General features: G+C 40.3%; 3 protein-coding genes, 1 long non-coding RNA gene and 1 pseudogene across 4 annotated transcripts; 2 read left to right on the top strand and 3 right to left on the bottom strand.

Moving 5' to 3' along the window:
• Positions 1–379: 379 nt before the first annotated feature.
• On the bottom strand, positions 380–9,896 carry zgc:136858 (uncharacterized protein LOC678543 homolog). Its single transcript, XM_012842456.3, has 19 exons — positions 9,831–9,896; positions 9,094–9,188; positions 8,894–9,008; positions 8,448–8,622; positions 8,244–8,355; positions 7,910–8,016; positions 7,047–7,173; positions 6,731–6,851; positions 5,852–5,937; positions 5,558–5,688; positions 5,299–5,358; positions 5,046–5,109; positions 4,863–4,957; positions 4,614–4,742; positions 4,315–4,429; positions 4,075–4,212; positions 2,118–2,284; positions 1,626–1,708; positions 380–1,335 (listed from the first exon to the last, which is right to left on the bottom strand). The coding sequence occupies exons 2-19, from the start codon at positions 9,161–9,163 to the stop codon at positions 1,137–1,139; spliced, it is 2,094 nt and encodes a 697-aa protein (XP_012697910.2). The 5' UTR covers positions 9,164–9,188; positions 9,831–9,896; the 3' UTR covers positions 380–1,136.
• Positions 9,897–10,815: 919 nt separating this feature from the next.
• LOC116219651 (interleukin-17 receptor A) lies at positions 10,816–12,394 on the bottom strand. The gene is made up of 3 exons (XM_031563338.2): positions 12,361–12,394; positions 11,986–12,093; positions 10,816–11,669 (listed from the first exon to the last, which is right to left on the bottom strand). Exons 1-3 carry the CDS (start codon positions 12,392–12,394, stop codon positions 10,816–10,818), a joined length of 996 nt encoding a protein of 331 aa, XP_031419198.2.
• A 1,900-nt stretch (positions 12,395–14,294) lies between these two features.
• LOC122132815 lies at positions 14,295–14,859 on the bottom strand. Its single transcript, XR_006152329.1, has 3 exons — positions 14,699–14,859; positions 14,581–14,605; positions 14,295–14,447 (listed from the first exon to the last, which is right to left on the bottom strand). It is a non-coding gene; the product is annotated as an uncharacterized LOC122132815 (long non-coding RNA).
• Positions 14,860–16,346: 1,487 nt separating this feature from the next.
• Positions 16,347–20,105, top strand: LOC105888483 (troponin I, slow skeletal muscle-like). The gene is made up of 7 exons (XM_012814213.3): positions 16,347–17,588; positions 17,729–17,732; positions 17,885–17,926; positions 18,115–18,246; positions 18,541–18,630; positions 19,013–19,174; positions 19,443–20,105. Exons 1-7 carry the CDS (start codon positions 17,443–17,445, stop codon positions 19,524–19,526), a joined length of 660 nt encoding a protein of 219 aa, XP_012669667.2. The 5' UTR covers positions 16,347–17,442; the 3' UTR covers positions 19,527–20,105.
• Positions 20,106–21,159: 1,054 nt separating this feature from the next.
• LOC105888484 lies at positions 21,160–23,063 on the top strand (annotated as a pseudogene).
• The last annotated feature ends 2,075 nt before the right edge of the window (positions 23,064–25,138 follow it).

Below are 25,138 nucleotides of genomic sequence, written 5' to 3'. Positions count from 1 at the left end.
TCATGTTTTTATCAAAACTGGGATTATTTCATAGCTTTTAACAGGGGAAAAGGGAAAGAAGGCATATCATATCAATTCCTTATAAAAGTGAAATTAGGGTGAAATGATTATGTTTTATTTTCAGATCAAGGCCAAACTGATTGAGAAGGGATTGCCTCCGGACATTAGACTGCAGTGGAGGAAGCAGACGGATGGGAAGGTGTTAAAAGCCTGGACAAAGAATGACCTGTAGCCTGGCATAAAACTCATGTGAATGAGTGTTTAAAGTCGTAATTTGTGGAAATCATTTTAGGGTCAAATCTTTTGACATCAATATTTAAACAGAAACAATATGTACGTGCACATTATCTGTCGTAAAAATAAGAGTTCAAAGAAAGAATTTTCCGTTTTTCAATTTATTGATTAGAATGTGTTCCATTTCTTTTTACAATGGTGTGTTCAGGAAACTCAAAAAACAAATTGTAATTTAGAAAACCCTTTGATCAGCATAAGCCATCTGTTACACAAAATGAAAACTGGAAAACTTAAGACTTAAAGACAGAACCTCTAGTAGTTCACATCACACTTGTACCAGAGAAACACCTGTAACACGTTATAAAACACTGGAATGTTGTAAATCAGGTGAGAATGAAAAGCACCATTTCCCGTTGGCCACAGGCTGGCATACATTTTTTTCAATACTTGGTCACACAAAGTGTTTGGTCCCCCTTATTTATTCTTCATCAAAGACATATTTTGTTAATCATGAATCATCCATTCTTATCTATAAATTATGTTTACATTAGCACACATTGGTTTTGAAAGCATTATCATTCTTACTGTACTATTAAGGTAGCATATTATGCATATAGTTGGTGAAGAACAGGGCTCGACTTCAGTGAAACAACTTCAGGCCTGAGGTAAGATTGAAAAGCAGTAAACCTCCAAGATCTTAATTAACAATCTCAAATAAAACCTTTAATACCAACTATATTTGTTTATTTTTTTTAAGTGTATGACAGTCCATAATTGACACATGCAAACACTCCTTTAAAATGTAAAAATGTAAACCTCAGCCTTGCTGAAATGAAGGAATTTTATTTTCATGCTTCTTAGGCAGAGGTGGTGCGGCACAAGCTGTTTGTCTCTCCACTCCCTCAGGCCTCCATCCACAGGCATGTGGGCTGCGGCCATGGCTGGGTGTGGGCCCTCAGCGGGTGGACTGAGTCAAGGGTCAGTGTCGGGGCGATGGGATGGGGCGAGGTCAGGGAGAGCCGTGCTGCCAGGATCCCCATGCGCACGCAGGTGTGAGTGTCCCACCCCCGCAGGATGCCCACCATTATCCCTCCCGCAAGGCTGGTGGAGAAGACAGATGAGTGAGATGAGAAAAAAAAAAAAAAAAAAATGCATGACGTTTTCGCACAGCTGAAACGATTCACATTTAAAGCTACAAAAGGCAACTGCTCCCCCTACAGGCACTGAAAAGCCACTTCAGCTACATTCTCTAAAAAAAAGATTTGCAAAACTCAGAACTACTGAGAAGTTCCAAAAAACAGTATTCAATAGATTCCATATTTTTTTATTACAGCTACGGTTCCTCTATAGATATCTTGAGCTCCAGTGTGTTGGAGCAGCCTTCACTGTACCTGTCACCAGCTCCAGACACGTTCACAGTTTCCTCTGAGGAGATAGTCAGAGCAGGGTAGTGGAAGGCACACAAACGTCCCTTCTGAATGACAAACAGGAAGCAAACAGTTATCTTATTACAAAACTTTCATCTTAAATCAGTAAGACTGGAGTACCCAAGTAAAAGTCTAGTATTTAAAAGAGACACTTTTATCCGAAGTGACCTACATAGGCATCCTGCAGTGCTCGGGAAACAAACCCGGATCGACTGCTTAGGAGGAGGACACATATCTGTAGCCTTATGAGGATACTAACCACTGTACCACCAACATCATGTCCTACAGTATATTCTATTGGACACATATCTGTAGCCTTAGGAGGACACTAACCACTACACCACCAAAATCATGTCCTACAGTATATTCTATTGGACAGTATATTCTATTGGACATACCTGTAGTGTATACATATTGTCAGCTTGAGATTTAGTTGGCTATTCGAGTCCTCCTTACCCGCCTGTGTTTCCTGGGCTGTAGGTTGACAGAGCCGGCTTCATGCTCCCCACACAGCAGCACTCCCATTGGGCCCAGTGTCACCACCACACACTGCAGGTGCTCCAGCAGGGGGCGCGAGAGCGACGCAGCACAGCTCAACACTTCCTCCAGGGAGTCTGGCAACTCTGAGGGGAGGCAAACTGTCAACTTATTGCCTTATAGCCAGAGATTCTACTTAATTTCCAGATGAATTGGACTTGGCTGCAATTCAATATAATACTGTGGTTACTATATGCTACTGTTACTAAATGAACCTACATACTACAGTTTGTATTGTTGCACAACATACACAGCCTCTGTAAGCACACCCAGTGGATAACAGATAACAGGAAACCTTTTATAGAAATTAGTGCTGTCAGTTTAACGCGTTATTAACGGCGTCAACGCAAACCCATTTTAACGCCGTTCATTTTTTTTATCGCGAGATTAACGCGATTTTTTTTAAATATTTTTTTTTTAGATTAACGTTCTTTTTGGCCTCGCAAACTGTGTAGTAGGCTAACGTTACGGTTTGAGTGAATGGTGAGCGCGATACGGCGAAATGGAGCTTCTGAATTGAAAGTTTACTTTTAAAAGTTGTGTTGTGCAAAAGAAGCGAGCTTCACTGTTGTCTGAAAATGTCAACAGGCAGCTGGCTGAAATCAAAGAAGTAGTAGGCTTACCTTTTATTGGTAACCTAACTGTTACGGTTCATTGTTTCTGAAATAGGAGGCCTGACTGCTATGTTCCCAGCAAACTTGAAAAAGAGAAAATATTAAGCCATGGTTTAACTGCACTATAGGCGGAGTCCTTGTTTACCTAAAATGTGCACTTTATAATTTTATTTTGTACCGCCCTGTTTGGCAATGTTGGTTTTCAATTAAATAAAACGTTTGCTTAAAGCAAGCCAATCCACTTTTCCATGTTGATAAGGGCATTAAAATAAAAATAAAATGATGGAAAAAATAAATAAACGAAGGGACATTTAGAATAGATACAAATTTGCGATTAAATATTTTAATCGTTTGACAGCACTAATAGAAATGCATGAGAAACACATACTGACGTACACTGAAGTACACTACAAATCAACACAGTTACCTATGCGGTGAAACACTGTCTGAGCAAATAAATTGTTTCCCCAACACACTTTTGTTTTGAAAGCTGGCTCGGACAACCCCTACCAGAATCTCCACGGTTATACCTATTAGGGGATAGGTCTCAAATGCCATCAGTCCTGGCTAAAGCAGAAACTGGAGTGATGACAGGTTTTATGGTAGCAGCCAGAATTATTCTACGTAAGTGGAAGAGCCCACACAGACCAGAGGTTACAGAGTGGCTCAAGCTCATGACAGAACTCTTTTGAACTTATGATAGGAAGGGTGCAGAATAATTCAAGCAAAAGCAGCCAAGCATGGCTATATTTTGTCTCCAGTATTATTACAAACTCTTAGAAGGGATGCAGGACTTTAATTAATATAATGGAAAAGGGTTGTATATGTATTACACTTAATGCATATTTGTATGTAAAATGTAATGGGTATGGGGTGCTGCGAGGGTTGATATGGGCTGCCTTTTAGGTTCCGTTTTATGTTTATGTTTGTTTTTGTGTTTTTTTTGGTTTGATTGCTTGTTTGTGTGTTTCCCCTTTCAAAATGTGAGATGTTTTGTAACATATATGTGTACATTCTATGTATATATGGAATTGCATTTTTGAAACAAATAAAAAAACTTAAAATGACAAAAAAAAAAAAAACACACTTTTGTTCAAACAGACCAATACACTTTAAATGCATGTCTTTGTGTCATAATTCATGTTTCTCTTGTGCGTTCATAAAGGCTGCCTTGTATAATTATTGTGGAAACCTCAACAGTCCTTATCTGCTACATCAGCATCTGCAAACGATCCATGGCAGCAAGAGGAAGAGATACGCACCTGGGGGTGTCGGCAGGCCCAGCGTGCGGTTCATGGTGCACAGCTCAGCAAGGTTGGGGGAGGTGTAGGTCAGCGCTTTCCAGCTCTCAGACAGGAAAGGCTTACAGGCCTTATCAGCATCCGTCGACTCGTACCACACTGCAAAACACACACGCAAGCAGGAGGCGTTCATCTGAAACTAGCGCTGTGCTTATCGCCAGGGACTTGTGACGGCTGTGTTTGGTGTTTAAGTCACCTTACCTGGCACTGAGTGTTTTTTGCCTATTGAGCAAATGTAGTTGATGGTGGACACAGGAATGTTCCCATCAACACACACGAGAGAGGCAGCTGAGAGCTGCTCTTCATATTGGGACACCTGGGAGAACAGCAAATAAATAAACTCATAATAATTCTCAATATTCACCTTTTTTCTAAACTTGTAAAAACTGATAACGGCATACATATTTCTGATAATACACGGTGTCCTCTGTTCACCTCTGACTGTGGGTTTGTAGCCCACTCATATTTGGACATATTCTGTCCTGTGCAGCCTTACTCACATACTGCTCTTTGATTTGCTGATGGATGTCCATATCCCCCAGGCCCAAGCTAAGGTCTCCACTCTCAGTGATGACGGCACAGTAGGTTGCCGTCCTTTGCTCCTTCATTTGTGCAACTCCACTTGTGTTCTGAGGTGTTGGGATGGAAAAAATGAGACAATCACACTCGTCAATGACTCAAAGGGATTTCCCCCCCCAACATGACATAAAATAACAAACACACACACTGCTGTTCCCACATATACCCACCATATGCTTACAGTAGTTCAAAACGGCATTGCCGTGAAAGTCTGCTCCTATAGCGGAGATGAAGAGGGATTCCTGGCCCAGTCGACTCAAACAGTCTGTGAGATGTTCAATCAAAATGCAAAATGTTCACACAAAGCCTTTTACTTTTTCAACAGCTGTCAGAACTACATAGATGACACTAACCAGCAATATTTCTGCCAACTCCTCCAAATGACTGACAGACACTTCCTGGATTTGTCTGACCAAACTGCAAAATAAAGAAGTACATAAACAGGGAACATTTCACACAGGTTTTACATTTGCAAACACCGTGTCAACTTTCAAGTAAATAAATAAATATATATATTTTTCCACATTACTTTTATTTAATGGAATAAACCATTGAATTACACACTCAACTGAAATAAACCCTTAATTGCAGTTTCTTTAGCCATACCAGTAACTTTTTGGTTTTCCCTTTTGCAATGAAGTCCACATTGACTCCACCGACAACAATCTGTGAGAAAAGACAGTGACAGATTTTACACTAGTGTGGACTTGCTGCATGTTAAAGAGAGTTTTAATGTGAGGCAATAAAAAGAGAACGGTCATTAGGTATAATATATATTAGGTATAATATATATATAATATATAATATATATATACTGTGTATATAAAAAATATAGATATATTTCTATATTTGTAGAATCACTCACAGCATTTTTGCCATGACTCTTTTCTTTCTTGCCTTTCCCGATCTGGAGGCCACTCTTCCTCTGCATGCACTCTGACAAGGCACATGCAATCTGGCTGCCCACCTTGGCATTATTATGAATCAGAGCTATGTCTTTGTTCAGAAATGTAAGGAAACATCCTGCAAGAGTATGTATACTGCAATGATCCTGCCACACATAATCTGAGATTATATATTGTAACCCATACCACACATATGTAGATGAACACATAGAACAAATGGTTCTGAACTCAAGTGTGATGTTAATTTTGGATACTAGCTTGAAGGGATTTTCCTTTAGTCAGTTCATTCACCGTCTGTAAGATAAAAGGTGTCACATCTCGTCCTGTGATGCCTCTTGAGCTGGGAACACAGAGGAAGAGAAGAGAAGTGTGAGCTGTGGCTTAAGCCAAAAGCATTCGTTTCTGATAAGTTTCTGAGCATCATGATAAGATGTCTGCAGAATGATCAAAAGCGACGGAAATGAAGAGTTTGTGAACTTTTCTTCATTTCAGTAAAGTCAAAGCTTAGACACAACTGCAATTGACTGGAGATGCGGATGACTAAAAACAAAATGCACTAACAGTGAAGGCAATGGTCATTGCAATGATCACAAGCCTTTAGTACTTCTGACACTTTTTAATGAACAGATGTATTCTTCTACACTGGGGATACTGACAGAGCTCACACCATTTTAAGGTGCTCCTGTTTGTTTGTAAAGCCCTTAATGGGCAGGCCCCTTCTTATATCACAGACCTCTTAACCCCTTATTCCACCACCAGGCCCCTCAGGTTGTCTAATTTAGGGCTCCTGGCAGTCCCCTAATCTAAGCTTAAAACCAGGGGTGACCGCGCTTTTGCTGTTGCAACCCCTAGACTGTGGAACAGCATCCCCCTCTCTAGAAGATCAGCCCCCTCTATTGACTCCTTCAAGTCCAGGCTCAAAATCTACTTTTATTCTTTAGCATTTGGAGTGTTCTGCTTCTGTTTTTTTTTTTTTTAAATAGATTTTTTTTTGTGATCGAATTGTTTTGTTTCTGTTTTCTATTTGTTCTGATATTTTATTGTGATTTAATTGTACAGCACTTTGGTCAGCGCAAGTTGTTTTTAAATGTGCTTCATAAATAAATTAGACTTGACTTTGACATTCCACTTACCTGGCCTCTGCTAAAGCTGTCTGGATGGCATCCTCTATCTCTTTCCCAGCAGCAGCGTGCCCCTCTGGGATCGGCACAGCCAACAGTACCCCACTCTGCAAACCCAGGGCGAGAGCGCTCGCTGGGAGTGGAAGTGCAGGGAGAGAGTAAGAGAATATGTAGCCTCTTCACATGTAGTTCAGCCTTCTCATCTAGTTTACAACTGATCCTGAGTGATTTTACTGTTTCCTCAAAATATGGATAGCATACTACTTTCATTTAATCAGTGCATAGTAGTGAATACACAGGAAAGTGGTAGGTATGTGCACAGACTTGCCTATGAGCTCAGCAGCCTCTTCAGGGTTGGAGACATGGTATGGAGAGGTGTACCCGCTTTGAGGGCTGAAAAATGCTGGGAAATTGTTTGAATCTCCATATGTGGCCACACATACACCTTGTGTTTCCTATCAAAGACATGAGAACAGTAATGGCGATACGAAAATAAACAGTGAACAGTGATAAACAGCAATAAATAAATTGTCCTTGTTCACTAAGGTGAAAATATGAAAAAATTGTGGATTTTTACACTTTTTCCAGTGTTTACTAACGCTGTGGTATCTGTGATGGCAAAACACACTATGCTTATGCTCTTAAGCATACCTGTGCTTGTGTTCCTAAGGATACCTGTGCTTGTGTTCCTAAGGATACCTGTGCTTGTGTTCCTAAGGATACCTGTGCTTGTGTTCCTAAGGATACCTGTGCTTGTGTTCCTAAGGATACCTGTGCTTGTGTTCCTAAGGATACCTGTGCTTGTGTTCCTATAGATACCTGTGCTTGTGTTCCTATAGATACCTGTGCTTGTGTTCCTAAGGATACATGTGCTTGTGTTCTTAAGGATACCTGTGCTTGTGTTCCTAAGGATACCTGTGCTTGTGTTCCTAAGGATACCTGTGCTTATGCTCTTAAGCATACCTGTGCTTGTGTTCCTAAGGATACCTGTGCTTGTGTTCCTAAGGATACCTGTGCTTGTGTTCCTAAGGATACCTGTGCTTGTGTTCCTAAGGATACCTGGGCTTGTGTTCCTAAGGATACCTGGGCTTGTGTTCCTAAGGATACCTGGGCTTGTGTTCTTAAGGATACCTGGGCTTGTGTTCTTAAGGATACCTATGCTCATGTTCGTTATCCTCCCTGGCCACATACCAAAAATTCCAAGGTGCGTCCGATGTCCAAGATAGACTTCACACCAGCAGAAACTACAGCAATCGGTGTACGACCAAGTTCTGTGAGATCTGCACTGATATCTAAAGCTGTATGAAATGAAAGGTATGATCAGTTTCTCGCATCATATTTAGAGAAAAGCAATGACATTGAGTGTTCAAAATAGACATAAAAACAATAAGTTGCAAGAGCTAAAACTACCAACTGGCCATTGCAGACATCATGTTTTGCACCAACCCTACATAGAAACCCTTAGGTGCAAAAACAATGCATACAGAGTAGGAATTAAGTACTGTTCCAGCGTAGGATCACTTACTGTTTTCTCCATCTCTATGTACCCCTCCAATCCCTCCAGTCACAAAGACAGGAATCCCTGCATTGTGGGCTGCAATCATAGTGCCAGACACCGTTGTTCCTCCAGAGAGACCCTATGGATTTATATGACAAACTGCTCAGTTGCAGGTTTCGATCATATTTGTGGTATCTGTAAACCTCCATGTCCCCTTCTTTGAAAACCCACCTTGCTGATGACGTAAGGCAAATCTCTGCGGGACACTTTGAGGGAGGTCTTGCTGCGGGCCAGGAAGTCCAGCTCCTCTCCAGACAGGCCCACATGCACCTTCCCCTCAAGCACCCCCACAGTGGCAGGGATGGCACCCTGGAATCTCACTATGGCCTCCACCTCTTGAGCCGTTCTGGGACATTAACAGACACACTCTTTTCCTCATAATGTAGATGAACTTTGTCGAAAAGCATTACTTCAAAGTACTTTCAGTGAGTCTGTTGACTTTTCAACATTTCTAAGAGAGAAAGTTAATTTTTATTGGAGATTTTGCTTATATTTTAACAGTGTGTCTTTTCACTGTGAACCAATACCATCACCTTGGCCTTGTCAGCACCTTGCTGGTTGAGCTGCTACAAGAACATGAACATGTGTTTTTTTTCTAAGCTCTCTGTTTGACTCACCTCAGGTTGTGGGGATAAGGCATGCCATGTGTGATGATTGTGCTTTCCAAAGCCACCACTGGTCTGCCCTCCGCCACTGCCTGGGATACATGTGGGTGGACACTGAACAGACCATCTGTGAGGATTCAGCAAAGATATCCAATATCATTAAAAGTACATTTTGTGAGAAGTTATCTGAGAGGTATTTCATCTTCGCTCACCTTGAAGGCCATAAATGCAGGGAGATGTTGAGATACGACGCCGCAGGTGTTTAGACAATCTCCCCAGCATTCTCTTTTCCCCGCAACTTGGACAGCTATAGTACAGTATTAAAACATTAAACTAAAACATAATCATTTTAAATGTCACACGGCCGCGGTAAGGGATGCAGCGACTAGTTAATTCCTACTAACCGTTACCCCCCAAAAAATTAGTACGCCCTAGTTAACAACCAGAAACATTCATTACTCAGACACTTGTATGATCTCCATCGAATACCAATTTGCCTAATGTGGGCTTGGCATTCATTACATAGGAACCAAAGATACATGAATAAAAAAAAACTTTGTAAAGGCTGTACAATCGTAGCCTATGCTGAACTAAACAACATATTCTCTCAACTGCCTCGTTAGAATTTTTTTTTGCTGAACGACACAACAAAGCACCACGCTTATCCACAACTCGCCGCAGTAGGAACAACCTTGAAATGTTATCAGAATGGAAAAGTACAAACGCATTGCAACACTAATGCATAATGCCTAGGATAGTCTAAGGATTTTGTCACGGAGAGTAGTTCTTCTGAGTGTCCATTCGTGAATTAAAATTTCGCTGTAATTCCATCTATATGAAAGTTTACTTCAGCTACTCTATATATCACAGTTTACACGCTCTAACATCGTTACTAGAGTGAACAGATTGAAATATATTCGAATGTTCACAGCTTTTTTTCATTGCTTACCCTCTGCTGCCGAACGTGCCGAAAAAGTGAACTTTGACCCGAGTTTGTTGGTCTTTTCGACGTTTGTTTCGAGTTTGGACTTATATAGATTGTTTCATACCAGCTGAAAGAAGTTTCAATTGCTGAACATGAGCAAATACCTTTATTCTTGTTTTGCTATACTTTATGTGTAACTTGATTTTAAAGGACAACAGCTTAAAAGCAAAAACCTCAATCCCAACTTGTTAAATATAATGCTTGAAGTTTACAAACATCAATGAATATAATTCTTTACGAATTATAAAATAGCTTTACAGATGGTTATTACTGACAAAGGAAATGATAAACAGCCTCAAGGTAAAATGCATTACTATTACAAGACCTGGAAATGTACCTTTGGTCCAGTCCACTCCATAACTTACTGCAATAAAATGTAGCAGTTGGCCTTGCATGCTGATCTAATTCACAATTATGTCACTCCTCCTCTGAACAAGGGGGGCCTTGATGATAGGACATTATTTAAAACAATGAGCTTGATGACTTGATGAATCAATCACTCGATGAATGTATCAATTGAATTGCACAAACGTTAATACAGAGAGCTTTTGAAATATTCACTCAAGGTTCTCATGTCTCCTGTGGGGGGGCTGGAACATTTCCTAGGACACAGAGGGGCCTTGGAAGCAAAAAGGTTGAGCATCACTGCTCTAAACACAAACACCCTGATGATAAAATCATCTGAGAGGATAAGTAGATAGTATGTAGAGGTGTGAAATTCAGTTCTTGCTTTGGGTGCTCTTCGCAATCAGGCTTGAAATGTCCTGCACATAAGTAAGAGTCTTAACTTTTCTTTTTGGAACAAAGTGCATGTGGAGAGAGTATTTTGTCCTGAACAATCATTGCTCTACAAATACACCAGTGCCTGGGTGATCTCAGGAGAGGCAACTAAAGTTCCTTAGCGAACGGGTTCACATAGCCTATGCATTAGCGGACGAGCACACATAGCCTATGCGTTTTCTTTATGGAAGCTCGCACAGGACACAGCATTAGTGAGGACAGAGGCTCCTTCGCTGTCCTGGATGCCCTGAATATGGTTGTACGCAGTCTCGACAAGAGACTCACAGTTTGAACCAGTGTTGTTCTCCTCTGTAAAGCCAACAAGCTCTTGGCTGAACCAGTCCGGGTTGGCCAGCTGGTATGCCTGAAAAGCCTCAATAGCATCTCGCAGTGCCTTTCCGGTGGAACAGTGGAAGTAATCATCCTCCGCGATGCCATAGATGCGCTTCACTCTGCCAGGCTCGTGCTGCTCCTGGCCCATGATCCTGAAAAGGAGCTCCTCGAAGTGCTTCATCAGCTTGTACTTCACCGTGACGTGGAAGAGCGAGGGGACGTCGGCCTGGTAGCTCACCTCCTCGAAGTACGCCACTATGTACTTCTGCAGGGAGGCAGAGTGCACAAAGTCGGGGATGATGAGCGCCAGGGCGGGGGTGAACATGTCGCCCATGGGGGAGCCCTGGTCCTCCCGCAGGGTCACGCTGGGGCGGCCGCCGCACATGGCCCTCCACTTGGCGGCGACGCCCCGCGAACACAGGATGAGGATCTTGTCGGTGGAACTGTGGACTCTCTCTCTCTGCATCTCCAGCCACTGCATCTTGCCGATGGTGCTCAGGCAGGCTGACTCCAGCAGGTCAAGGGTCACCTCGGCTCCACACTTGGCTCTCAGGAAAGCACACAGCTTCAGAATTATCTCTTTGTAGAGTGGATGGTCAAGGGAGTACAGGATGAAGACTCTCTGTGTCTGCATCGGGATGGGGTCTAATTGAGCCGTCTTGGGGCTTATAGAAATACTTGGGGAGACACCTGCAGTGAAAGAGTGTAAATCATTAGATGTTATTATAGCCCACCAGCCTAAATGTTTTCTGACCAGAAGTTCATCTGTTATTCAACAATAAATGTATTGAAGAATGTCCTACTAAGGATCTTTATTGGCTAGTTTGCTTCAGATTACTAGTCCTATTGTATACTAACAAGATTCCAACAACTATATATCTATATCTATCTATATATTATACAGTATATATATATTCATTTATGAAGCTGTAGGAACTTCATTGTGAACTTTGTATTACTGTCTGATGGTTATTCTCACTGCTTGAAATGACCTGCTAATACCAACCTCCATGAAAATACCTATACAGCAAAATGCCAAGATAACCTCCAGCCAGCATCACCAAAGCTTGTCCAGGAACAAACCAAGCGAGTCTCTTCCTGAGTGGTATGGTGTCTAAAACAGAATAATACATCCAATGATGTGTAATGTTTTACAACATAGCTTGTACCATTATACTGTGTGTTGTGTTATATATTGACCATTTTGCAGTGCTGCAAATTGCAGTGAACCATCAGACAATAACTATCCTGATGACAAGATCTCCTGTTTTCTTGTGATGTTCATTGTGGCCAGCACTGACATGATCATGGTTCCTTTATTTGTAAACCCAAGTTTTGATTTAGTCTTTTTATTGAAGTCATTTATGCTTATTTTACTTACAGTTGCAGAGGTTTATTTTTCCCCAGTGATCCATGCAGTCTCTTATGCATCGCTTAGCAAATGGTGTGACCTGGTGCAAAAGTCAAATCAAAGCCTCTGAGTCAAATATGCGTAAGGCCTTTCTAACTATTACTTGTGCCTAGACAAGAATAATAGACCCACAGCATAAGCCTCAAATAGGCTCAGCATAAATACCCCCCAAAACTCAAAATGATACCCACCACAATGGACAACTGACATGATTCATTTGTCTGAGTCACCAACAGCAGGTCCAATGTGAAAGTTGTATTCAGTCTCTTCTGACTGGTCTGTGTTTCAAGCACAACAACAGGAATGTTTTCTGTCAGTAAAGTTTTCACTTGAAGAAGCCTTGGCTAAAAGAGCAATCTTCAGGAATCATGAACAAGCAATATACAGTATGTGTTTGAGAACAGAGGGCACCTTCTTCATGATCTGAGAATCAAATATATTTGTGCCGTTGATTCCAAGCTTATATTTCTCAGAATATGTCCATATGTCAAAGCTTATCAAAATGACCAATTTCTTCAAATCATTCTGCGATTCAGACCATGTGATGTTAGGCTGCCAAAGGCTTCCTGTAATAGAAAGTGAATGAGGTACATCCACAGTTTAACAGTGACAGCTTTATGGCATAGTGGTGATGACTGACCGATTGCTCATTTCAAAACATAACATAACTACAAAACATACTCATTGAGTATGTTCATGTTTTATCTTTCAGTGATGGATGAAAGGTCCGAACCAAAACGATGCCATATTGCTTGACTGAAGAGTTTAAATACTGAACCCCATATGATGCCATATTGCTTGACTGAAGAGTTTAAATACTGAACCCCATATGATGCCATATTGCTTGACTGAAGGGTTCACTCACCATGTCTAACACAAGGTTCACATTCCTTCATTTGGGGGGTCGTGCAGTCTAGAAATATATAGATAAAAAAGCTCATCTTAATACAAGCAAATACGGAACTTTCCTTGAGTTGGGGTCAACTGGGTTGGGGTCAAAGTCAAGTCAATGTGCTGAGATATGAATAACAAACAATACAGAAGACAACTGCGGATTAATGTAAGACTCGTGGATTGACTTTGCGAGAAAAATAGATGAATGTGTGTCAAGAGAGGTCAAATTCTATGTATTAAATCAAATCGAATCAAACTTTATTTGTAAAGTTTGAAAGTTTCATGCCACGAGGTAGCACAATGCGCCTCACAGAAGGGGAAAAGGGGGGGGCACACAGATTTTCCAATGATAAATAAACAAGAAATTACGTACAAATTTTCTTACCAGGAATTGCAATGTTTTTTGTGATTGTGCAGCTACTGCAGCCTTTCTTGGGTTTGGGCAAGTGGGAAAAAGAGACTGAGTATTGATATTCTGGATCCACCACCACGCTGTCTGAGGAGAATGACCACTGGATAAAAACATAAATATGTACACTTCATCTGATACATTTGTCCAATACTGACAGAAAAGCACTGATCTTAAAATCGATATAGACAACAGATATTAATGAATCAGTCAAAAACTTAACAGGCAGACCAAAAATGTATGGCACAATAATCAATTTAAGGATTCACATTTTCTTACGGGTTTGTCATTGGGGGTCACAGATGAACTTAGGGTGTTGTTAAAGATGTAGCGAATGCAAACGCTCTGATTGGTGCCCTGTTCCACCACAAGTACTTCACTCCCTTTCATTTTTTTTATAGAATCTGAGGGGAGAGATTTCAAAATCGTGATACATGACATGAGAAAGTATGATATATTTCTGACTGAACACTACAGTAATTACACGTGTGACAACCTCAGTTAACAGTGCTTAGAAAAACCTTCCAGTATTTGTTCAAGTTTCAATGAAATCAATTCTCTGCATTAAAATCACATGTACATATGTGCATCCTACCATCAGCTGGGGCTCTCCAGTGCAGAAGCAAAATAGGAACAAGGTTGCCACGGTCATCCCTTTCCAAGGACCAGTTAAGTTTCTTGTCGCCTGAGAATAGAGGGCCATTTGGGGCTTTCTGTCTGCTTGCTGTCACCCAGCCCTCGTTGGTGCAATTGTCTAAAGCAACGAGAGAGAGAAGAGAGAGAGAGAGAGAGAGAGAGAGAGAGAGGGAGAGCAATTGCATCGGGATTGCAGCCTATGTATTGTCCGTAAGCCTGTGTTGATAAGGTTTATGTAATAATTCACTTACCTATGTGAACTGCACATCTTAGCCCCTGTCGGCAGTAGATTAGTGAATAACTTTAGAAGACAGTTATTTGAGAAAAGAGCATACATGTTTGAGGTTCAAAAGTAACTGCTCAGCTTACCTCTTGCGAGCAGGTTACAGGCTTCTGTAGTATTCGGAGTGATATGGAAAGTTGTGCTGATATCAAAAAAGTAAACAGGACAGCAGTCATAGTTTATTCACAGACTTTTAACCGTTCTAAAGAATTTCACCCTTTTGACGGATGAGCTGTGTCATACCACATTTTATAGACACAACGGCTGTGAAGCACAGAGGCACTTCCTCCCTGATTATTATCTAATTCCACTGAAAACAAGCTATCTATATCTTGAGTTGTGTAATTCATCCACTAAACGTAAGGCTGAAAAGGTCTCTTTCCTCTATATGAGGAACTCTAATAATGTCGTACTCTGAATAATAATTTATCCTGTGATAAATCTAATGTTAGTCGGACAATGTGCTAACAACACAAAGTGTGCTAACAACACAAAAGTGAAAATGAAATAAAAAAAACACTGTATGACCAAACCTATGTGGACTAGACAGGGAGAGGATGAAGTCTTTATAGACACATATCCTCTTACATACCAGTAATCAGCAAAGGCAGGTGAGAGGGCTTAACAAATCATCTGGTATCACTTGGCCATACATCAAAGACTCAGGTTAACAACAAGCCATCGACCTTCTGTGTAACTACTCACTTTAGTGCCTTGGATTCTTATTCCAGTGAAAATATTTCAGTTTTTAAAGCAGTTGAAGTTTGACTTGCAGTGCATTCACAAAGGCAACTGACTGAAGGCGATAGAGATACATTTAATTACATCAACTGCTAAATCAGCAGAATAAATGCTGTTGACAATGATCAGCAAGTGCATGAAAGTAGTAGTATTACCTCTTTGCCTGTCTGAGCACTGTGATATTAGTACACTTCTGTTGATTAATTTAAATGATATATAAAAATAAATTAACAACTTTTGGTGTCAGCCATAGATATTGACACTCTTCTGTGACATGAGAAGTCGATTAATCTATGGCATTGTTACCTTTTAACAACAGGGCTTGATTGACTTTAATGTCCTGGGAGGGTTAGGGCTGCGGTTAAAACCCACATAGCTTCTTTAAGGTCATAAGCACATGTCCATTGGCTCACCACTTAGCACTGTGTTCCAATATGCAATGGTTTATTCACTGGAGGATGACTGGTATGAGTGAGCATGTGTGTGTGTGTGTGTGTGTGTGTGTGTTGTGTGTGTGTTTGTGTGTGTGTGTGCCTGTATACAAGTGTGTTCATTGTGAAAACAGGCTGTGAGAGATAGAGGACAAGTCAAAAGGTGTTTTGATGCTATGCGGCACATGCAAGACTGTGTGTGTGTGTGTGTGTGTGTGTGTGTGTGTGTGTGTGTGTGTGAGTGTGTGTGTGCGGCACACGCAAGACTGAGAAAGAGGCGTAGCAGGGGATCTATTTTAGCGAGCCATTCACATGAAAGTTTGAAATCATAAATCTATCATCAAAAATCATAAAATACTTGTTCTGCGCCACCAGAACACCCACTCTCCCTCTCTCCACTCTCTTGTCTTCAAGTTAAAGGTAAGGCTAGTGCCATTTCTCCTATTCAAGAGAATCGGGCTTAAAGCGTCAGACAAACAAAAATGACAAATTTCCAGTCAATTTACAGCCTCTCAACCATTCAAGCGCGCAATGTGCTGTGCATGGCTTTTATGAGCTGACAGGTAGCGGTAGTCAAAGATGATTGTGCAGATGTAACTGTATTAGGTGTTTATGTCCTGTGATAGGAGAGTTTAAGATGTCTGTGTTTATGGAGGAACTAATGGTAATTGCATCTCTGAATTGTATGTATGTAAAGGCACTCTTGAGAAAGTCATGAGAGAAAGCTGGCTTAACGTGTTGCATTTTTGCTCCAGCCAATTCTCACCTCTAGTAGGCCTTGATGGTAGAGAATACAGACATTTTCAAAGTGTGAATAACATGACATTCTTATTAGCACGCTTTTTATGTGGCAGTTGCATGCAACAAATGTTAATATGTTTCAGGGGGCTTTCAACTGGAAAGAGCCTTATTCTTAATTCTTTCTTAATCTTCTGCCTCATAGTGTTTCTCAGTGCAGTCCTGGGTGGGTAAATGAGTTACATAACTGGTGTAATTAATTGTCTAAAGGATTAATTAGCTGGTTTAGTTGTCAGATGAGTATTATTGTACTTAGAATTTTTATAAAAATATGATGAGGTATTCCTCTGCTCCATCAAACAGTCCATAGCATGCTGTCCCGTCAAGTTATTCTGTGACACATTAACAGACACAAATGTAACCATGGCAATAGATACTAAAGAAGGGCTATCTACATTTTTTTTAAAACATTTTTTTAAACATTTACATATTTTGGGATGCTCTCGAGGTATAGACACGTGGAAGGAGATTGTGTCAACCTGCCTCAGCCTCTTAGCTTCCTGTCTTGTTGGCCAGGGTCTTTCTGACGTTGGGATTTATTCCGCCCGGTCAAGGCAACAGCTGCTGCTGTATCTAGGCCATAGGGAAACATCACAGCAATGTGTTCCGATATAGTTGGGGAAGAACACACACCGGCCCTACTTGTACCATTGTCTGATTTAGTGTCTACAGAGCAGTTAATAGGTCACATGTTTTTTTGCAGAGGATGAACTGTAGCACACATGCAGATTCTGAAGTTGTTCTTCTTTAAAAATACCATTGGACTGTCAACATTGAGTTATTGATATGCTACTCAGGGTCTGACGCTTTCAGGGAAAATGTATTAAACTTTAGACCTTGACAAGTTTTGTTGTGCATTAATGGGTTATATCAAACTGATAATATGCCTGGTTCATTCATCCATTCATTCAACCATCCATTCATTCATTCATTTAAAAAAAATACAAAATCTGTCTTCTTTCTTTCTTTCACAGGGCATATCAAAAAGAGGAAACATGTCTGAAGGGTAAGGGACTGTAAAAATGAATTTTTCATATATTTTTGGAATGTTAAAAATGTATTGTTGTTAAATATCATTCCATTTGTTTTTTTTATTTGTTTGTTTTGTTTTGTTTTTTATTTGTGTTATATTTACGTCATTTACAGACCGGTGAGTACCCTGCTCAATTCAATGCAATCTTGTTATTTATATATAGTAATGAACAATTAAATAGTCCTTTCTTTATTTAAAAAATAACTTACCCAGTATTGTGTGTATCCATGGGAATATGAACCTAATTGTAGCATTTCTGTGCCTTTTAGAAAAAGTCAAAGTATTCAGCAACTCGCAGATTGCTGCTGAAAGTGAGTTTTTGTGAATGTTTTACACACACACACACACACACACACACACACACACACACACACACACACACACACACAAACACATTTGCACGAATCATGAGTGATGATGAGTAGTGAGCAGAATTGAGCAGAAATGCACATTGAAAGGCATGAAGTAAAGACACTGCCACATCTTTTTTTCATGCCAGACCAAACTGCTGAAGAAGGGCGGCTGTATGCTCCTGGCTGAGATAGATGACAAGATCAAAGAGAGAGACAGCACTCTTAATGAGAGAGTGCCCCCACTCAAGCTCTCTGGCATGTCTGTACAGGAGCTTCAGGTACTACATGCACGATTTGTGACCCGCTGAAACCACTATGTCACCACTGGTAAACACTGTTAGGTGAAAATTTTAAGTTATCTCCGGAGTCCGGAGTATAGGATCAGTATATTTATTCAGTAAAAAATGCAATCGGGCTCACTCACAGCACAAGGATGAAAGTGAAGCAATTTCACAAACATCGCACAGGGTTGGTAAACACGATGATCATTAGCCTGTTAGCTATCCATGTGTATAGTTTTGAACTTGTGATCTTTTAAAGAGTGCTTTGTAATGTGTGCATGCTCTTTGCAGGAACTTTGCAAAGATCTCCATCGCAAGTCTGATGTTGTAGATGATGCACGGTATGACTTAGAAGTTAAGGTGGCCAAAAATGAAAAGGAGGTACTCACATTTCAGTTTCTTCTCTACTCAATGTATACAATATTTTTGAATATTTGCAAAAAAAAGTTATGTAGGGGATATTCTTACAGTCACAGTACAATTGTTTATAAAATGGGATGTCAAACAGTTCTCTTTTTTCATTAAATTATCTTTGTATGTACTCCCAGGCTGAGTAGCCTAATTGGCCTGAACTCCCCAACAGAGGCACTGATGTCCTGCATGGTTTTCAGTCCCTCACTGTGCACCATACAAGACAACGTACAATACCAAATGCTGATTCTGCATTCATACTATTTCATAAAATGTATAGCATGGTAAATATAGGATAATATATTCTCTTCAAAAAGGGAAGGTGTGTGATGAATAATGTGATCTTGGACAGATCGAGACCCTGACGGGCAAAATAAATGAGATGAAGGGTACCAAGAACCGGACCAAGCTGAAGAGGGTGAAGAAAACCACAGATTTGGGGTCCATGGAGTCCAAACTCATGAAGGCAGACTTCAAGGCCAACCTGAAGACAGTCAAGAAGGAGGAGGAGAAGGCAAGAGAATCACTGACATAAACAAATCTATACCTTATATATACATGTACATACATATACATATACAGAATGCATGCTTACACAGCATGAATGTTAAGACTGGAAAGGGAACATGCAGCAATACTCATGCAATAGTCTCTAGGCCTGGTCTTACGTAATAGTTTATGCAAAGCAATAATTGAATGTATCCTAACTAAACATAGAAGTAATTGTTTTTGAAAGACACTGACAGGTAAATCTCTCATTGAATCTGATTTCCTTCCCACAGAAAGAGGAGGTGACTGACTGGCGTAAGAATGTGGAGGCCATGTCAGGCATGGAGGGCAGGAAGAAGCTGTTTAACGCACAATAAAAAAAAGGTACTGTTTGTGGAAGAGTGAGACTCGCAATATTCTTGTAAGGCATCAGGAAAAAGTTACTCTTCCCATGGTACTCTTCCCATTTCGTTAAAGTACAAAACTGTTTTAGAGCAAGTAGTGGTAGAGGAAGCCAAAAATGCCACAAGACGCCAAAAGGAGAAATGCAAAGCCGGATAATTTCATGGGAACTGTCTGATGTTTTGTTGTTTCTCACAATTTTTTTGTACAAATCTGCTAGAACGAAAACACAGTGAAGTAAACATGACTCTATACTATGACACTGAGAAGTTTGATTGTGCTTTCAATATTTTGTATGCCTTTAATGTGCAGAGACAAATGTTTCCTTTGGCTGGACTGAAACATATTTAACAAGACAATTGCATTTTATGGAATATAAAACCTGTAGATTATAGAAAATGCTGACCTCTGAGAGGACCTCTTAGAGAACAGCAGGACTAAGATGATGTGCTGCTGTGTTATTGACAGAGAGGTGTCACTAAATTGTAACTGTCACCAAATGAGTAATTACTCTGTAAATGGCATTCCACAATTAAATGTGCTGCAATAATTCAGACTGGTGTATTGTTTAATTGCAAATGTGCATTTACTTTTCTGAATTGTGTGGACTGAATTGTGTGGACATCTCCATATGAAGGTGCCAAAATGGGGTTCTGAATTAATGCCTCATAATGTTGTTATGTTGTTATAAATTAGTGTTTCATTTAATTAGTCACATGTTACTGGAGCTTAGGCCCAGTCTTTAACATGTTTTCAACAAAATATTTCCTAATAAGAGCAGAAATCAATGATTAGCCAATTGAAAACCTTCTTCAGTCATTTAACGCAGTCAACATATCTCCATTCTTTGATTCTGATTCTGATTCGTTAATTTCAGTTTAATAATAACAGTAAGTTGTCACATGTCTATTTCACAATGCAATCACACTCAGAGGACATGGACTGAAATCTTCCATGAGTGACCGGGCACACAATCCACACTGTCTTAAAATAAAGAGGCAAGGTGCCTTCTTCCACACCCCCTCCTCCCTTATAAGGGTGAGACAATGGGGCAGAAGACTTGGCAGCCGGCCACGGAGGATGCATGCACCTGTGTTTTGTTGGTCCTGCACATACTGAGCGTCCGAATCCAGGGATCTATTTTAGTGAGCCACTCAGAAAAGGTCTCAGAGGCCATAACTCTTCACTGCGGGGTTGCTGCCCACTCCCACGAGCTGCCAGTGTTCACTCTGTGATTCATCTCTGGGAGAAACTGGTAAGTTTTATTGAACTGGCACCGCGTCTGTACTTAAAGTAGACAGGAGGTATTTGGATGATAACGATTGTTTCAAAGTAGGCAAATAAATCATAGCTCTTTGGCAAATGGATTGAATAATTTAACTGTGAATATAGCATAGTCAGCTGCACTATTACACATTTAATTTATTTTGAAAACTAGTGTTGGCCATTGCATACTCTACATGTAAGACATGACTCATTTGAGTAGTTAGTGCCCTGAGTATTTATGAGGCTAATTTATTTCATAACCTTCATGGACAGCTTTATTGGTGTGGCATATTCTACCAGTAGCGTTCTCTTATGTTTTCAGAGCATCTGAGATAAGCCAACATGTCTGAGGCGTGAGTATTTTAAGTGTGACTCATGCTTCTGTCCATCGCAGCATTAATCATATTGCATTTCCTGTCATACTGATGCATTTCACTGATATAATTTATTTGTACTTCCTTTTTTCACATGTCATACCTTCAGACAAGTAAGCGAAATGTATATAAATAAAGTATATGCACATGAATCATGTTTGTGTTTGATGATATATTTGATGTCACTGTCATTAGATGAATGAATATGAATGGCATGGTTGTATTCAATGATCCCCATATCCCTACTTTATCTGTCAGCCGAAACCCAAGCCCAAGATTTCTGCCTCCCGCAGACTGTTTCTAAAGGTACTCTAAGCGCGGGTTCTTTCTTACTCTTCATTTGAACTTCACCATCATACAACTGCTTACCATTAACACGTCTTTGAGGGCCCATCTTCAATCTAGCAATTTTTGAATGAATGAAATAGATGGAATAAATAACTTGATATTAGACCTGTGATAATCCTGTTGTGACTTATAAAGCTTAAAATTAGTTTTAGTTCATTATGAAAAAGTGTACGCTAATTTCTTAATTAAAGACAAAAACAAATGGGTAATGTTAAAAATAAAATGTGTATGTAGCTATATATATCAAGATGTCTAGAGATACTTCCAATCTGTCCTTCTAAAAGTGAGATTTTACTGTAACCCTGTGAAAGTTAATGATTGTCATCCTGTGCAACTCCAGATTCAAATTCTGAAGAAAGGCAGCTCTCTTGTTTCTGCTGAGAAGGAGGACAAGAAGACTGAGCGAGAGACTACTCTGAATGAGAGAGTCCCAGCGCTCAAACTGTCAGGTCTGTCTGTGCAGGACCTACAGGTATGTTCTGACCATGTCAGCTATGTCCAATCTGACCTGGCATGGCATGCACAGCAAGTTGCAGCAGAAATAGAACACACCATCGCATTAAACAAGATGGCCGCCCATATGGCAGCCATATCTATCTGCCTTTCTGTGTATACAGTATGTGTTAGTGTGGAGGATTGTATGGACAAGTCTGTCAACATGTTTGCCATGCCATGTGTGGTTGGATCCAAAGTGCACTTATTTTACGAATTTGCATCTTCTAGAACCTCTGTAAAGAGCTACACCAGAAGATTGACGGGGTGGATGAAGAACGATACGACTTTGCATCCAAAGTTTCCAAAAATGAAAAAGAGGTACCAGATTAGCTTTCTAATTTTTTTGTTTTTATTGTTAGAACCACAAGTTGCACTGTCTGGATTTCAGAATTCCTACTCCATTTTTTCAGATTGGAAAGTATATACTCTGCAGTGTCTACACATAGAGCTTTTGTAGCTATCCCATGTTGAGTGACAAGAGTGACTATCTGGCCACAGGTTGGGGACCTTGGTATAAAAATCTTTGAGCTGAAGGGCAAAATGAAGAGACCAGCGCTCAAGAGAGTGAAGATCTCTGCCGAAGCCATGATGGGTGCTCTTCTGGGAGGCAAGGTCAAGGAATCGGTAGACTTCAAGGCCAATCTGAAGACAGTCAAGAAAGAGGAGGAAAAGGTGAGGCTTTCCACATCATTCACTGCAATTAGTATGCTATTGCCTAATGATAATTCTGTATATATTTCCATACTCATTGTGTCTGAGCATGTCAGTGTTAAGTAACCTTGGTATAATTCTGTTTCCTTTCCACAGAAGGAGGAGGTGACTGACTGGCGTAAGAATGTGGAGGCCATGTCAGGCATGGAGGGCAGGAAGAAGCTGTTTAACACACAATAGAAAAGGTACTGTTTGTGGAAGAGTGAGACATGCAATATTCTTCTAAGGCATCAGGAAAAAGTGAACTGTACTCTTCCTATCTCATTAAAGTACAAAACTGTTTTACAGCAAGTAGTGGTTGAGGAAGCCAAAAACGCCACAAGACACCACAAGGAGAAATGCAAAGCCGGATAATTTCATGGGAACTGTCTGATGTTTTGTTGTTTCTCACTATTTTTTTTTTAACAAATCTGCTAGAAAGAAAACTCAGTGAAGCAAACATGACACTATACTATGACACTGTGATAAGTTTGATTGATAAGTATCAATATTTGCTTTTTATGGAATATAAAACCTGTAGATTATATAAAATGCTGACCTCTGAGAGGACCTCTTAGAGAACAGCAGGACTAAAGGTCGAATTATACTTCTGCGTCGGTCACCGTCCTCGTTACGGATGGGCGGGGGAACGGATTCGGATGGATTCGGACGTACTCTTTTTGATTTGTTGTTGTAAGTTGATGTGCTGCAGTGTTATTGACAGAGAGGTGTCACTAAATTGTCACCAAATGAGGAATTACTCTGTAAATGGCATTCCACAATTAAATGTGCTGCAATAATTCAAAATGGTGTATTGTGTAAGTAGTTAGTAACAGGTCAAACATTTGTACAGACTCCACAATAAAACTGTAAAAGGGTTAAAGACAGTTTGTATAATTGTTTGATCTGATTGTCTGATAGTTATTACTTATGGTTTATGTGGATCAAAACTTTACCATGTAATGTTTCATTTGGCATTGCAGTCATTCTATTAAATAAAATGTTACATTGATGGATCTTTATTTTTCAGATAAGTGGCAGAACTCCTTCAACATTACATATTGGGAGACACGAAGGGATTCATGGACCGAGGAATGTGAACTGGCATTCTTTTTTCAATGTGGAACAGGAACTGTTTTTTCTTAAATCGTTAAAAATCCCCTGTGTGCAATATGTCACTGGATGTCCTTATGCTGGACAGCTGTCCAGTTGTTTTGTCATGTAGTGAGTTGCTGCAGAAATGGAGTGTGTGTCTGTGTATCCAGGTGAATCATTTGCACAAGTACTGCTGTGGGTGTCATATGATTACAAAATGTCTGCATGTGTACAACTATTCCTCTTGAGAAATCACATCAGTGTGTTGTCAGTTTCTCATTCATTTACATGAGTCTTACACTGGAATAAACTGAGCCACCATTTGAATCCTTTGCTGTTGTGCCTTATTTTGCTATCAAGTCCCCCTCCTGTGGAATAATCTTGCTATCTCCATCTGAGAAGTGGACACCATTTCCATATTTAAGTCTAGACTAAAAACATTCCTCTTCAGTGCATTCGAAAGTTAGAAATTATGCATCAAAATCTGGTAACATTTGCAATATACTTCCCATCCACCATGCCGGTAAACCTCTCCTTTTGCCTTTTTATCTATATACAGTGGGGAAAATAAGTATTTGAACCCCTGCCGATTTCGCAAGTTTGGCCACTTGCAAAGAAATGTGTGATCTATAATTGTAATGGTAGGTGTATTTTAACAGTGAGAAATAGAATATCAACAAACAAATCCAGAAAACTGCATCTTAATTATAACATTTATAACTTTATTTGTATTTGATGCAGAAAATAAGTATTTGAACCCCCAAGCAAACAGCAAGAATTCTGGCTCCCAATGACCAGTTATGTCCTCAAGAAGCACACAGATTAGTCCTCATTAGGCCTAACAAGGTACACCTGATCTCAACTGGTGACGTGTATAAAAGAAACCTGTCCAAAGAATCATACTTCACACCTTCAACCTCACCACCATGGGCAAGACCAAAGAGTTGACCAATGACGTCAGAGATAAGATTGTAGACCTGCACAAGGCTGGAATGGGTTACAAAACCATCGGCAAGCAGCTTGGTGAGAAGCAGACAACTATTGGTGCGATTATTCGTTAATGGAAGCAACACCAAACAACTGTCAATCGCTCTAGGTCTGGGGCTCCATGCAAGATATCCCCTCGTGCGGTATCGGTGATCATCCGAAAGGTGCAGAATAAACCCAGAACTACACAGGGGGAGCTTGTGAATGATCTCAAGGCAGCTGGGACCACAGTCACCAAGAAAACCATTGGCAACACACTACGCCGTAATGGTTTGAAGTACTGCAGCACTCGCAAGGTCCCCCTTCTCAAGGAAGCACATGTACAGGGCCGT

The sequence above is a fragment of the Clupea harengus genome, chromosome 3, assembly GCF_900700415.2.
Source record: "Clupea harengus chromosome 3, Ch_v2.0.2, whole genome shotgun sequence".
In the NCBI taxonomy this organism is placed as follows: Eukaryota; Metazoa; Chordata; class Actinopteri; order Clupeiformes; family Clupeidae; genus Clupea; species Clupea harengus.
This window is presented reverse-complemented; position numbering and strand designations above follow the sequence as displayed.